Raw genomic sequence first — 16,299 nt, forward strand, 5'->3', positions numbered from 1 at the left:
CTATAATTTAGTTTTCTTATCTTGTATGGTTTTTTAAATCAAAGTTTTATTAGCCTCATAAAATAAATTGGATAGAGTTTCCTCTTTTTCTGTTTTAGAAAGAAGAGAGGGGATATCTGTTCTTCAGATGTTTAAAAATTTGGTAAGGTTTGACTGGAAAGTCAACTAAGCCCGTGATCCTGGAGGGAGAGGAAGTTCCAGACGTGGAATTACTGACTGAATTTATTTAATCACATTGGTTTATTTAGCTTGTCCATTCCTTCTTATGCCATTTATGTAATTTATATTTTTTCTTAAAGACTATCCATGTATTAATGTTTCCAATATATTTGTTTGAGATTATCACAGAAATTTTCTATAATTAATAAATTTTACTATGTATATAGATTCACCTTTCATTCCTAATATTGTTTTTTTAATGCCTTTTCTTTTACAAATATTTATCATTACAGTTAGACATTTATTTATTTTCTTAGTATTTTTAAGTTTTTATTACCTTTTAATTTTGTTACTCTTCTTGCTTTTTGCTAGTAAGTTTATGATTTTCTGTCATCTTTATTATATCCTACTATTTACTTTTTTTGGGGAAGAGGATTGGCTCAGAGGTTAAAGCGTCTGCCTGAAATGCAGGAGACCTGGGTTCGATCCCTGGGTTGAGAAGATTCCCTGGAGAAGGAAATGGCAACCCACTCCAGTGCTCTTGCCTGGAGAATCCCGTGGACAGAGGGGCCTGGCAGGCTACAGTCCATGGGGTTGCAAAAGAGTCAGACATGACTAAACAACAGCAAAGGACAGCGATGTACTGTTTGATAGCAGCATGTGTTTTCTCTGAACATTTTAAAGGACTTAAATTATAAATTGACTTGAAGGTGGGTATAATAATTGAATTTTACAGTGGGAAGCAATGTTTGGGTCTCAATTATTTCATCTCATTTTTATATTAGTTTTTTTTAGGGCTGCTGTCACAAATTAGCACAAACTGTGTGGCTTAACATAACAGAAATTTATTTTCTCACGGCTCTAGAGGCTGAAAGTAAAAAATCAAGGTGTCTGCAGGGCCACACGTCCTCCAAAACCTATCAGGGACAATTTTCCTCTGCCTCTTAGCTTCTGGTGGTGGCCAATCCCTGGCATTCCTTGGCTTGTAGCTACATTACTCTTGACTCTCTTGTCACATGGGGTTCTCCCTACATGTCTGTCTCCACATTATATTTTCCTCTTATAAGGACACTAGTCACACTGGATTAGGACCCACAATAATGACCTCATCTCAACTGTATTACCAAACAAGGTCCATTCACTGGTGCCAAGGTTTAGGACTTCAACATACCTTTTGGGGGAGGGAGCTGGTCACAGTTCAACCCATAATAAACAACATAATCCAAAACTGAGATCTGGAGATGTTAAGTAACTCGCCCAAGGTCAAGTAGCTTAATGACTGTTAATTACTATTCAGATTTCCCTGCTCCGAGGCTTCTCTCAGATATTATAATAATATGCATCCCACTGCAAGCACCTTAAAGTGAGGTTCCATGATAAATGTGAGCTTCTGGGAAATAAAAATCTCTCCTCATCCACCAGGGGGAGCCAGGCTCAATAGGGCTCCCAGGACAGCCAGGAGTACCAGGAGAAGATGGAGCTGCAGGGAAGAAGGTAACACTGTTTTCCATATTATTGGAATAAAACTATTAAACCACATATATCTTGGTCCTGCAAGAGCTCAAATGAAACCATTCAAGATGAATTTAGTCTCTTTAAGAAAATAAAATCCCACAACTCTAAATATCCTTTTTCACTTAGTTCAGATAAAAGAGCACCAATTCAAAGACTAAGTATCTTAAGACCTCTGCCTTTTCTCTGGCATTTTGGCCATGGTGTTCCAGTGACCTACTCCCTTTGGGATTCCTAGAAAGCACTTTTATTTAAACTTTGAGAAAAAGGCTTTTTCCCTCTCCTCCAAAAAGGAAAGTCTGTAAATGTATTCAGGAAGTAAGGCCATTATAAAGATTTCCTGAAATATTTTGAGTTGACATTTGAAATACTCATTTTTCAACATAAGTAGTGAAAAACAGCAGATGGTAAGGCTGAAGGTCTTTCTTGTTTTTTCAAAAAACAAACCACTGAATGTGAATGAAGAGCCAAAAGAAAGTGAGCTTATTGCTTTGGCAACTGGCTGGGAAATTGGACTTTTCCATGATATTTCAGCTGCTCTGAGCTAAACTGAAGTTTGATATTAATTTATTTTCATGTTGGTAAACTTCCAAATTAATTTTGAGGCTAGCGTGAAGGTCTTTTCTGTACTGGCGGACCCAAGCAGAGACTGCTGGCTGTGAGGAGAGACAAGGCGGGTGCGTTCATGGTGGCCGTGGAGGATCAGCTAAGCCGTGGGTATCGTTTCCTGCAGGGAGAGGCGGGGCTTCCGGGGGCAAGAGGTCCGGAAGGGCCGCCTGGGAAAGCACAGCCGGGCCTCAAGGTATGGAGCCCAGCGGCGGGGCACGGGGAGCGGGCTGCCTGGGCTCTGGGCTTCAGGGTGAGGAGCCAGCTTAGGAGCAATCTGACGTTAGTGTTGCTGTGTCAAAGATGTCTACTTCTGGCTTAAAATTATGGACGCTAGCTTTTATAGACAGCAAGTATGTATTATTTGTTTCCATTTTCCTAACATCTGTCACAAAACCAAGCTTATAGGAAGAGTTCGACACATATTTTCTTAGTAAACGGCCAAGTTGACATTTAAAAAACACACACACAGTAAGGGAAAAGAACTTGAGATACATCCTTGAGACATCAAAGTCCATAATGTTTTTTCAACTATTTATAGAATCTCATAGAGTAGTAAGAAATATAACCTTATGAAGTGGCACTTTCACAACATGGTATAGATTTATTTAACACATTTTAGAAATGCTTGTTGAATAATATCTTTAGATGTCAAGATGAAAATACCCAAACTCATCAATAAGACCATAACCTACAACCTCTAAGGTGTCAGATATTACTACAGTTCTTAGGTGCAGTCATCAGTGCCCATATAAATATCCTGAAGAATTATATATGAGTAAGGTAAAAATAAAATCCATATACCTACTGGTGTTCTATTTTTAATTCTATTAAAATAGTAATTGATAGCTTAGATGTCTATGTATTATGAAAAATATTGGCCTTAAACATGAGAATTTGAAATATAAATGTATTTGTAGTATTTCAAACACTTAAAATTTAAAACTGACTAACCAGACTATGAGATCTTTTTTTTGGGGGGGGGCACAGTGGGCAGCAGGGAGTGGAAACATACATAGAGAATTCCTTTTTAACATCATGCAAAAAATACTTTTAGAAATGATTGCCTATTAACATTCAGGAGAACTAATGTTTCCTTGAATATACTTTTGGAAAATAGACCCTTTGAGCTAATAATTGAAGCTGTGGGGATGAAAGACAACTCTGAGAAAAAGAGCTAAGGTTGGAATCCTGCATTTTATAGCAGCTGGAAAGAGAGCATTCTGTACAGCATGAAGACAGGCTCAATAACAGAGTACCACGTTAGGGGAACCAAGGAGAAAGGGCTTCAAGAAGAAAGCAATGGGTGGTGTCAAATACACCAGCAGAGCAAGGAAAACATGCGCTAACTGGATTTCTGGTGTTGAGGTGATATGGGGCTTGTAGAAGGCTATATATTGGAGAAGAGTGGTAGGTAGGAATATGTTATGTATTGAAGTAGGCAGTGCACAGTGCTGGCACTTTATTACATTTAGGTGGATCTGGGTTTCCCTGATGGCTCAGATGGTCAAGAATCCGCCTGCAATGTGGGAGACCTGGGTTTGACCCCTGGGTTGGGAAGATCCCCTGGAGGAGGGCATGGCAACCCACTCCAGGATTCTGGCCTGGAGAATCTGCATAGACAGAGGAGCCTGGCGGGCTGCAGTCCATGGGGTTGCAAAGAGTCAGACATGACTGAGTGACTAAACACACACACACACACACACTGCTGTTGGTTTCTGGGATCATTTAGGTCAATAAGTTAAATATGGTAGTGAAGGGGAGAACATAAATAGCTGGGGTAGATTTCGATGCTATTGGCAGATGATAATGACATAAGTGATACTTGGATATTCAACAGTTTTTTAAATTATCTGCCATCTCGGCTCTCCATCAGTATGGGTACTAGGGAGCTGTCTGCATGTTTGTGGATTCTGTAGGTCGCTCTTCTTAGTGGAGTGTCTGCATTGCTGATGACCTCGGTATAGGCCAGTGGTTCTCAGGGCGCAGCCTCTGGAACAGCAGTGTCAGCGTCACCTGGGAATGTGTCAGAAATGTAAATTATTGGGCTCCACTACAGACCTAGTAAATAAGAAACTGTGGATGGGGGGCCCAGAAATCTCCAGGTGATTCTTATGCATGTTCAGGTTTGAAAATGGTGGTATAGTCATTTATGTCATAAATATTGGACAGCCTCATGGTAAAGAATCTGCTGGCAATGCAGGAGACCCAAGTTCAATTCCTGGGTCCAGAAGATCCCCTGGAGATGGGAATAGCTACTCACTCCAGTATTCTTGCCTGAAAAATCCCTTGGATAGAGGAACGTGGTGGGCTACAGCCCATGGGGTCACAAAGAGTCAGACACAATTGAGTGACTAACGCTTTCAGCTACACACCCCAAGGGATTCTTTTGTTGGGCTGCACACATGCTTAGCTATGGTGCCTTGCAGTTGAGCCCTAGGGTAAGGATAGTTCTGGGATGCTCTGAGGCTTCTGGTTGAAGGTAATAAAATTCTTTGGCAGGAAGCACTGGTGTACACAACCCTGCTGGGTAACACGAGGCAATTTGTAGCTCTGTGCCAGGTTAATGCTCACTCATCTTTCTACCAATTGAATTATTGGCCTCCTTGGGCAGAAAGAATTAAACTCCATGGAGGAAGAACCAGGGCTAATTTTTTAAATGTCTCATTTTATGTTTCAAAACTGAAATAGCACAGACTCTGAAAAACAGCATGGAAAAGCATAGATGGCTTTCTTCTTTGAAACTGTTACTGTCTCAGAACCACTACTTAAATAGACCAAGAGGGCAAAGGAACTGTAAAGTCAAATCAAAGTCTCCAAGGAAAGATACTGAACATAGAGTTTAGGAAGTGTTAAATCATACTGAGTAAATGGTGCAGTCTAGACAATTTTGAAGTCATGTAATCTGCACAAGAACTTTGACAGACCCTGTGCAACTGAGCTGGGCTTGGGGAACATGACTTTGAAGCTGGTATGCACTGAGAGTCTGGCCATGATGTAGTTGCTATAAGAAGGAGGTGGATATATTATAAAATAACTGTATTTTTATAATTTCTTTTTGTCAGGGAGATGAAGGAAAGAAAGGGAGCAAAGGAAATCAAGGCCAGAGGGGGTCTCAGGGGCCCGGAGGGCCAAAGGTATGTATCTTAAATTCTCATTTATGCTTTGGGGAGATCATTCGTGTGTCCGGTTTTAATGGAATCTTAGATCTCTACTGTTTCCTTCTTAAGAAATACAAAGGAGAGGGAGGTGGGAGGGGGGACCGGGATGGGGAATGCATGTAAATCCATGGCTAATTCATTTCAATGTATGACAAAAACCACTGCAATGATGTAAAGTAATTAGCCTCCAACTAATAAAAATAAATGGAAAAAAAAAAGAAATACAAAACCAGAGCCTCCAAAATGAAAAAGGCTTTAGAAAACATACTATTCCAGGCCATTACAAAATGGGATAAAGAGATTGTATAAAACATGTAATCTTCATTGGAATATTGATGCTGCTAGGAGAGAATCTCTGTGTTAGTGCTCTTTATTAAAACCAAATATTCCATAGTTGGGATACATTAAGACCATAGGAGATACCAATTCTCTATCATCTCATTTTGCTGAACAAGGACAAAAACATCCCCAACTGAGAGGCGATGTGGTAAGGATGTAGGGTGGGGCTTCAGAAGGCGTGAGATGGGGATTCTCATCCTGCTGCACCCCAGAACTTTTGGAGGTCAGTCACTTTAATCGTGGAAATAGTCATGGTAATAGTGTCTATTTCACAGGGTTGTTGTGATGACTTTAAGGAGTGAATAAAGCACTTATCATGGTTCTAAGTACATTGTCAGTGTTCATCGCATGGAGTTATTCAGAGAGGAAAAAATCAGTACAATGAAATGGAAAGTAGGGCGTATATGTCCTGATAAACTGCCTGAGACAGGGTGCTAAGGAAAAAGTAAGGAAAACATGAAGCAAGCCAATAGGCACGTGTCCTGACTTAGCAGGAGAGAATACTGAGGTCATCCGGATGCGTCAGGAAACAAAAATTGCACGCCTGAGAGGGTTCAGGGCTCCAGGAAGATGCTACTTGCAAGAAAGAAACAAGAACTACGTTTAAGGACCAGAGGATTAAAGAACAATTTTAAAACAAACAGGCTACCAATAAGATATGAGCAGATATAAAGCAAAGCATCCCTTATATGCCAGTGATTCTTAAACTTCCATGTCATCATTATTGCCTGGGAGCTTGTTACAAAGTCATATTTCATGGTGCCATGACAAGAAATCTGGATTTAGGGTGTAGGTGGGACCCAGGAATCTGCATTTCCTAAATAAGTACCTCCTGCTGCAGGAAGTTCAAGGAGCACATGATGAGAAAAGCCATTATATAGGAATTGTGTTGTATTAACAACAGTGATTGCTCTTCATGTCTTAGTTATACTCACTCAACATGAACATTTTCTTGCATTTTGAAATAAAGCTTTTCCTGATAAAGAATTACCATATTGTAAAACATACTCACACTTTAATTAGGGTCTTTAAAAGAATTTGTGTACTTTCTATGTATACAATTTTATATTTAAAAGTAATTGGCTTCTTTAGACATATATATGGCCAGTAGGCACTTGAAAAGATGCTCAGCATTACTAATTATCACAGAAATGCAAATCAAAACTATACTGAGGTACCACATCACACCAGTCAGAATGATCATCATTAAGAAGTCTACAAATAACAAATGCTGGAGAGGGTGAATAAAAGGGAACCCTCCTACACTCTCAGTGGGAATGGAAGTTGCTGCAGTCACTATGGAAAACAGGGTAGAATTTCCTCAGAAAACTAAAAACAGAACTACCATATGATCCAGCAATCCCATTTCTGGGTATATACCTGAACAAAACTGTGATTCAAAAAAATACATGCACCCCTATGTTCATAGCACCACAATTTACAATAGACCAAACATGGAAATAATCTAAATGTCCATTAGCAGACTGATGGAAGAAGAAGATGTGGTATAAATATACAATGGAATACTACTCAGCCATAAAAAAGAATGAAATAATGCCATTCGCAGCAACATGGATAGATCTAGAGATTATCATCCTAAGTGAAGTAAGTCACAAAGATCAATACCATATATCACTGATATGCTAAATCTAAAATATGGCACAAATGAACCTGTCTATAAAACAGAAACAGACTCACAGACATAGAGGACAGGCGTGGTTGTTAAGGGGGAGAGGAGTGGAGAGGGATAGATTGAGAGTTTGGGATGAGAAGATGAAAACTATTACATATAGAGTGGATGAACAACAAGGTCCTACTGTATAGTTCAGGGAACTATTAATATATTCACTATCCTGTGATAAACCATAATGGAAAAGAATATAAGAAAAGAACCTCTATATGGGGATAAGTGAGTCACTTCGAGGTACTGCAGAGATCGGCACAACACTGTAAATCAATTATACTTCAATAAAACACTAAACAAATTTAAAAATAATTGGCTTCTTTTTATTTAAAAAAAAGTAGAATAAATTAAATCTAGATGCACAGTTTCCCTTAACCTGGTTTTAGTGACAATTTTAACAGGTTAATGTCTTACCCCTTTGCTCTGGGACTGAATAGGGTGGTTATCTGTTGCCAGAATCCTGGCCACATCCTGTACCACTGACATACAGGTTTGGATTGAGGACTGGCACATACATGGTTTGGCATCATCTGGCCCCAGCAGGCCAGTGTGTTCAGATCATATGGGTGATCAGAACAGTGAGGGCAGGCGGGTGGGGGGGCGGCGGTCCTAAGATCGAGGAGGGAGACCACTTTCTCCCCCACAAATTCATCAAAAGAACATTGGAACGCTGAGCAAATCCCACAAAACAACTTCTGAATGCTGGCAGAGGACATCAGGCACCCAGAAAGGCAGCCCATTATCTTCGAAAGGAGGTAGGAAAAAACATAAAAGATCAAGAGAGAGACAAAAGAGGTAGGGATGGAGATCCATCCGGGAAAGGGAATCTTAAAAAAGAGAGGTTTCCAAACACCAGGAAACACTCTCACTGGCGAATCTGTGGTAAGCCTTGGAACCTCAGAGGGCAACATAACCAGGAGGAAAAACAAATAAATAATTAAAACCCACAGATTACGTGCCTAAAGGCAACTCCCAGCGGAGAAGCAGTGCAGACGCTCGCATCTGCCACTAGCAAGCAGGGACTGGACAGGGAGGCACGGGCTGCATTGCTTAGGGTAAGGACCAAGGACGGGGCCTGAATGGCCCGAGGGCAATCTGAGGGAACTAACTAGAGACAGCAACCCAGACTGTGGGATAGCTATCCCGCCAAAAGCCCTAACCTAAGACACCGCCAGGCCCGCTCACAGAGCAAAGGACTGAGCAGAGCTAGCCGGCTGCGGACCGGCCCATCCCCTGCCGGAGACAGGCAGGCCAGGGCAGCCAGAGCCCGAAGAGGGCAATCACGTCCCTAGAGAGGCATCATTTACCAGACTGCAAGCAGGCTTCGTTGCTAACCAAGACTCCTTGGGACTCTGGATGGTTGACATCCGCCGGGAGGGTCGCAGCCAGAGATCAGCTCCCCAGAAGAGACACACAGCCCACCTGAGAAGGCGCGCTCCTTGTACACCCAGAAAACCCAGGGCTAGGACGGGGGAAGGGATAAGTCTCAGCGACCGCGCTGGCCAAACACCTGGCCACCTGAGCTGCCCGGACCTGGGAAGGGTACAAAACGCGGGCCCATTCAAGTCTGCGCCTTTGTGGAGTACCCGAGAACCTGAACCTGAGCGGCTTAGACCTGGGAAGTGCATGCAACCCAGGGCCGGCTTCAGACAGTTCCCGGCAGAGCAACCTGGAGCCTGAGCAGTGTAGACGGGAAAGCACACACGTGGTGAGCGGGGGCAAACCCATTGTGGCCCAGACACTGCAAGCACGTGCCAGTGATGTATGTTTGCAGTGCTCCTCTCTCCCCACAGCACGACTGAACACGTGAGCCTAAAACAGTGACCACCACTGCCCCCTTGTGTCAGGGTGGAAATTAGACACTGAAGAGGCCAGCAAACAGAAGCCAAAACAAACAGAGGGAACCGCTTTGGAAGTGACAGGTGCAACAGATTAAAACCCTGCAGTTAGCACTGACTACATAGGAAGGGGAAGTGTAAGCTGGATCAAGGAACTATCTGAAAATGAACTGACCCCACACTGTCTGCAACAACACCAGAGAAAGTCCTAGATATATATTTACTATTATCATTTTTTATTTTTTTTGTATCATCGTATGTTGCATTTTTCCCCCCATTTATTTTTATTAGTTGGAGGCTAATTACTTTACAAGATTGCAGTGGTTTTTGTCATATATTGAAATGAATTAGCCATGGATTTACATGTATATTATCATTTTTTAAATTAAAATTAAAAAAAATTTTAAGTCCTCTATTACTCCTTTAATTTTCATTTTTATAACCTACTATTACTTTGCAAAAAAAAAAAGACCCAATTTTTAAAGCAAATTTCATATATATATATATTTCATAAATTTTGTGACTTTGTTTTTTCCTTTAATATTGTATGTTTGAGAATCTAACCTCTACTCTAGATTTTTAATCTTTGCTTTTTGGTATTTTTTTTTTTTATCAATTTTGTACCTTTAAGAACCCGATCTTCAGTACCCATTTTTACTTGGGAGTGAGATTACTGGCTGGATTGCTCTCTCCCCCTTTGGACTCTCCTTTTTCTCCACCAGGTTGCCTCTATCACCTCTCTCCCCCTTCTCTTTTCTACCCAACTCTGTGAATCTCTTTATGTGTTCCAGGCTGTGGAGAACACTTAGGGACCTGATTACTGGCTGGATCTGTCTCTCTCCTTTTGATTCCCTCTTTTCTCCTCCTGGCTGCCTCTGTCTCCTTCCTCCCTCTTCTCTTCTCTGTGTAACCCTGTGAACATCTCTGAGGGGTCCAGACTGTGGAGAGCACATAGGGAAGTGATTACTGGCTAGCTTGCTCTCTCCCCCTTTGATTCCCCCTCTTCTCCTCCTGGTCACCTCTATCTCCCTCCTCCATCTTCTCTTCTCCATGTAACTCTGTGTACCTCTCCAGGTGTCCCTCACTATGGAGAAACTTTTCATCTTTAACCTAGATGTTTTATCATTGGTGCTGTATAGATGGAGAAGGCTTGAGGCTACTGTAAGAATAAGACTAAAAGCCAGAGGCAGGAGGCTTAAGTCCAAATCCTGAGAACACCAGAGAACTCCAGACTCCAGGGAACATTAATCGATAGAAGCTCATTAAACGCCTCCATACCTACACTGAAACCAAACACCACCCAAGGGTCAGCAAGTTCCAGAGTGAGACATACCATGCAAATTCTCCAGCAACACAGGAACATAGCCCTGAGCTTCAATATACAGGCTGCCCAAAGTCACACCAAACCCACTGACATCTCAAAACTCATTACTGGACACTTCATTGCACTCCAGAGAGAAGAAATCCAGCTCCACCCACCAGAACACTGACACAAGCTTCCCTAACCAGGAAACACTGACAAGCCACCCATCCAACCCTACCCACAGTGAGGAACCTCCACAATAAAAAGGAACCACCAACTGCCAGAATACAGAAAGGCCACCCCAAACACAGCAATATAAACAAGATGAAAAGGCAGAGAAATACCCAGCAGGTAAAGGAACAGGATAAATGCCCACAAAACCAAACAAAAGAGGAAGAGACAGGGAATCTACCTGATAAAGAATTCCGAATAATGACAGTGAAAATGATCCAAAATCTTGAAAGCAAAATGGAGTTACAGATAAATAGCCTGGTGACAAGGATCAAGAAGATGCAAGAAATGTTTAACAAGGACCTAGAAGAAATAAAAAAGAGTCAATATATAATGAATAATGCAAAAAATGAGATAAAAAACTCTCTGGAGGGAGCCAACAGTAGAATAATGGAGGCAGAAGATAGGATAAGTGGGGTAGAAGATAGAATGGTAGAAATAAATAAAACAGAGAGGAAAAAAAAAAGAGAATTAAAAGAAATGAGGACAACCTCAGAGACCTCTGCAACAATGTTAAATGCCCCAACATTCGAATGATAGGAGTCCCAGAAGAAGAAGACAAAAAGAAAGGCCATGAGAAAATACTAGAGGAGATAATAGCTGAAAACTTCCCTAAAATGGGGAAGGAAATAGTCACCCAAGTTCAAGAAACCCAGAGAGTCCCAAACAGGATAAACCCAAGGCGAAACACCCCAAGACACATATTAATCAAATTAACAAAGATCAAACACAAAGATCAAATATTAAAAGCAGCAAGGGGAAAACAGCAAATAATACACAAGGGGATTCCCATAAGGATAACAGCTGATCTATCAATAGAAACTCTTCAGGCCCGAAGGGAATGGCAAGACATACTTAAAGTGATGAAAGAGAATAACCTACAGCCCACATTACTGTACCCAGCAAGGATCTCATTCAAACATGAAGGAGAAATCAAAAGCTTTACAGACAAGCATGAGCTGAGAGAATTCAGCACCACCAAACCAGCTCTCCAACAAATGCTAAAGGATCTTCTCTAGACAGGAAACACAGAAATGGTGTATAAACTTGAACCCAAAGCAACAAAGTAAATGGCAACAGGATCATACTTATCAATAATTACCTTAAATGTAAATGGGTTGAATGCCTCAACCAAAAGACAAAGACTGGCTGAATGGATATAAAAACAAGGCCCCTATATATGTTATCTACAAGAGATCCACCTAGAAACAAGACTGAAGTGAAGGACTGGACAAAGATATTCCACGCAAATAGAAACCAAAAGAAAGCAGGAGTAGCAGTACTCATATCAGATAAAATAGACTTTAAAACAAAGGCTGTGAAAAGAGACAAAGAAGGACACTACATAACGATCAAAGGATCAATCCAAGAAGAAGATATAACAATTATAAATATATATGCACCCAACATAGGAGCACTGCAATATGTAAGACAAATGCTAACAAGTATGAAAGGGGAAGTTAATAATACAATAACAGAGGGAAACTTTAATACCCCACTCACACCTATGGATAGATAAACTAAACAGAAAATTAACAAGGAAACACAAACTTTATATGATACAATAGACCAGCTAGACCTAATTGATATCTATAGGACATTTCACCCCAAAACAATGAATCTCACCTTTTTCTCAAATGCACATGGAACCTTCTCCAGGAAGAAATGGATAAAAATAAATGAGACAGAAAGAAACCAAATAGTAATATGACTGACTTAAACACATTTTTCAGTAATGGCATTAACTGTAAAAAGACTAAAATTCAAATTCAAAGATAAAGATTACCTACCAGTCTAGAAGAAAAATAAACCCAAGTATACGCTGCTTATAAGAGACAGAATAAATATATACAGAAAGTTAAGAGGAAAAGGGTGGGGAAAGATGTTATTCAAACACTTATAAAAAGAAAGTATTTTATAATCAGATAAAACAAATGAGTAGTGGCTACATGATGTTGTCTTCAGATATTAAATTCTGCATTTATGATTTACACACCTTTCTGCATTATTTATTAGGAAAAGCTTTACATAAAAATACTTTCATATGACCTTTCGCTTTACCCCATTTAACACATATTTACTATATGTATGTTTGATATGGAAATATTTATTCCAATGGGGCTTCTCTGATAGCTCACTTGGTAAAGAATCTGCCTGTAATGCAGGAGACCCCGGTTTGATTCTGGGTCTATACTGTGCTTATTCTGTATCTTGTATCTCAGGCCCTCCCTTGAACAGTAATTCCCATTTGAGAAGAACGACACTAAGGGGAAGTGGAGAACACAGCTGCTCGATATCAGAGATGGAAATTACCAATATGAAACTAGCAGGCGCTTGTTTACTTCTGCTTTATCTTAACTGTAACTTTAAGCTCAGAAAGGGGGGCCTTCATGGGTGATAAAGTATAGATGAGTACAGACGTCCTGCTCAACTCCTCCATTTAATTTCCCAGAGGAAAGCATAAACAAGTTTTTCCCTTAAAGTCAGGAACAAGACAAGGGTGCCCACTCTCACCACTACTATTCAACATAGTTTTGGAAGTTTTGGCCACAGCAATCAGAGCAGAAAAAGAAATAAAAGGAATCCAGATTGGAAAAGAAGTAAAACTCTCACTGTTTGCAGATGACATGATCCTCTACATAGAAAACCCTAAAGACTCCACCAGAAAATTACTAGAGCTAATTAATGAATATAGTAAAGTTGCAGGATATAAAATCAACACACAGAAATCCCCTGCATTCCAATACACTAACAATGAGAAAACAGAAAGAGAAATTAAGGAAACAATTCCATTCACCATTGCAGCAAAAAGAATAAAATACTTAGGAATATATCTACCTAAAGAAACAAAAGACCTATACATAGAAAACTATAAAACACTGATGAAAGAAATCAAAGAGGACACAAACAGATGGAGAAATATACCATGTTCATGGATCAGAAGAATCAATATAGTGAAAATGAGTATACTACCCAAAGCAATCTATAGATTCAATGCAATCCCTATCAAGCTACCAATGGTATTTTTCAGAGAACTAGAACAAATAATTTCACAATTTGTATGGAAATACAAAAAACCTCGAATAGCCAAAGCAATCTTGAGAAAGAAGAATGGAACTGGAGGAATCAACCTGCCTGACTTCAGGCTCTACTACAAAGCCACAGTCATCAAGACAGTATGGTACTGGCACAAAGACAGAAATATAGATCAATGGAACAAAATAGAAAGCCCAGAGATAAATCCATGTACCTGTGGACACCTTATCTTCGACAAAGGAGGCAAGAATATACAATGGAGAAAAGACAATCTTTTTAACAAGTGGTGCTGGGAAAACTGGTCAACGACTTGTAAAAGAATGAAACTAGAACACTTTCTAACACCATACACAAAAATAAACTCAAAATGTATTAAAGATCTAAGCATAAGGCCAGAAACTATAAAACTCCTAGAGGAAAACTTAGGCAAAACACTCTCCAACATAAATCACAGCAGGATCCTCTATGACCCACCTCCCAGAATATTGGAAATAAAAGCAAAAATAAACAAATGGGACCTAATTAAAAGTAAAAGCTTTTGCACAACAAAGGAAACTATAAGCAAGGTGAAAAGACAGCCTTCAGAATGGGAGAAAATAATCACAAACAAAGCAACTGACAAAAAATTACTCTCAAAAATATACAAGCAACTCCTGCAGCTCAATTCCAGAAAAATAAATGACCCAAGAAAAAAAATGGCCAAAGAACTAAACAGACATTTCTCCAAAGAAGACATACAGATGGCTAACAAACACATGAAAAGATGCTCAACATCACTCATTATCAGAGAAATGCAAATCAAAACCACAATGAGTTACCATTTCACGCCAGTCAGAATGGCTACTATCCAAAAGTCTACAAGGAATAAATGCTGGAGAGGGTGTGGAGAAAAGGGAACCCTCTTACACTACTGGTGGGAATGCAAACTAGTACAGCCACTATGGAGAACAATGTGGAGATTCCTTAAAAAACTGGAAATAGAACTGCCATGTGACCCAGCAATACCACTGCTAGGCATACACACTGAGGAAACCAGAATTGAAAGAGACACGTGTACCCCAATGTTCATAGCAGCACTGTTTATAATAGCCAGGACATGGAAGCAACCTAGATGTCCATTAGCAATCAAATGAATAAGAAAGCTGTGGTACATATACACAATGGAATATTACTCAACCATTAAAAACAATGCATTTGAATCAGTTCTAATGAGGTGGATGAAACTGGAGCCTATTATATAGTGAAGTAAGCCAGAAAGATAAAGACCAATACAGTATACTAACACATATATATGGAATTTAGAAAGATGGCAACAATAACCCTGTATGTGAGACAGCAGAAGAGACACAGATGTATAGAACAGTCGTTTGGACTCTGTGGGAGAGGGCACGTGTGGGATGGTTTGGGGGAATGGCATTGAAACATGTGTATTATCATATTTGAAATGGATCACCAGTCCAGGTTTGATACATGATACAGAGTGCTCAGGGCTGGTGCACTGGGATGACCCAGAGGGATGGGGTGGGGAGGGATGTGGAAGGGGGATTCAGGATGGGGAACACATGTACATCTGTGGTGGATTTATGTCAATGTATGACAAAACCAATACAATATTGTAAAGTAATTAGCCTAAAAAAAAAAACACACAACAGCAGGAGGCCTCAGCTGTGAAGATGGACCTGGAACTATATTCAATATCCTGTGATAAACCATAATGGAAAAGAATGTGAACATTTATATATGGTATATATGAATCATATATACATGTTATACATGGTTCAGCTATATATGAATCACTTTGCTGTATAGTAAAAATTAACACAACATTAAAACATACCTCAATAAAATAAGTTAAAAAGATAAAGACAATTGCTTTGCACAGTGTTTCAAATTACAGTAATAGTACCTATATCAGAACTACCCTAGGTGCCTTATAAAAATTCATATTACATTTTTTTTTAACCACAAACTAACTACTTCTAAAAAGGGACATGAGATACCATACTATGGAAGAATGATATACTGTGGAGCATAAAATAACAAAGGAAATAGTTGTAAACTAGAAAGAACATTATTTATCTATCACATGTACCTTAAAACTTATACTAAAGGTATTTGCTATAACTGAACAAATATTTCCCTCTGAGCTTCCTGGCATACAAACACAAAAATGAATCACCACGTATTGCATGATTTTTGTTACCTAAAAAAATGATGTATAAGAGAGAGAAATTTCCTATTACTAAGGAATTAATTGAATTTATTTATTATAGGGAGTGAAATCTTAGTTATTAATAACTTAGTAGTGGTTTAACAAAGATGCTCAAATATTTTCACATGGTTTGTGAAACAGGTTGCAATACTTTAAAATGCTGGAAATATATTTCTATATTTTTCTTAACATAATTCCTGTATATCATTTCCTTGTTT

At 39.6% G+C, this 16,299-nt stretch overlaps 1 protein-coding gene across 3 annotated transcripts in view; it reads left to right on the forward strand.

The window, feature by feature from the left end:
- COL28A1 (collagen type XXVIII alpha 1 chain) overlaps window positions 1–16,299 on the forward strand; it is a 186,720-nt gene that overhangs the window by 76,490 nt on the left and 93,931 nt on the right. For all 3 annotated transcript variants that reach the window (XM_020898977.2, XM_020898978.2, XM_070471132.1), the window contains exons 19-21: window positions 1,582–1,653; window positions 2,405–2,473; window positions 5,343–5,414. In XM_020898977.2, the coding sequence (XP_020754636.2) occupies window positions 1,582–1,653; window positions 2,405–2,473; window positions 5,343–5,414 (213 nt within the window). The remainder of the gene's footprint in view (window positions 1–1,581; window positions 1,654–2,404; window positions 2,474–5,342; window positions 5,415–16,299) is intronic.

The sequence above is a fragment of the Odocoileus virginianus genome, chromosome 1 (genome assembly GCF_023699985.2).
Source record: "Odocoileus virginianus isolate 20LAN1187 ecotype Illinois chromosome 1, Ovbor_1.2, whole genome shotgun sequence".
Lineage (NCBI taxonomy): Eukaryota > Metazoa > Chordata > Mammalia > Artiodactyla > Cervidae > Odocoileus > Odocoileus virginianus.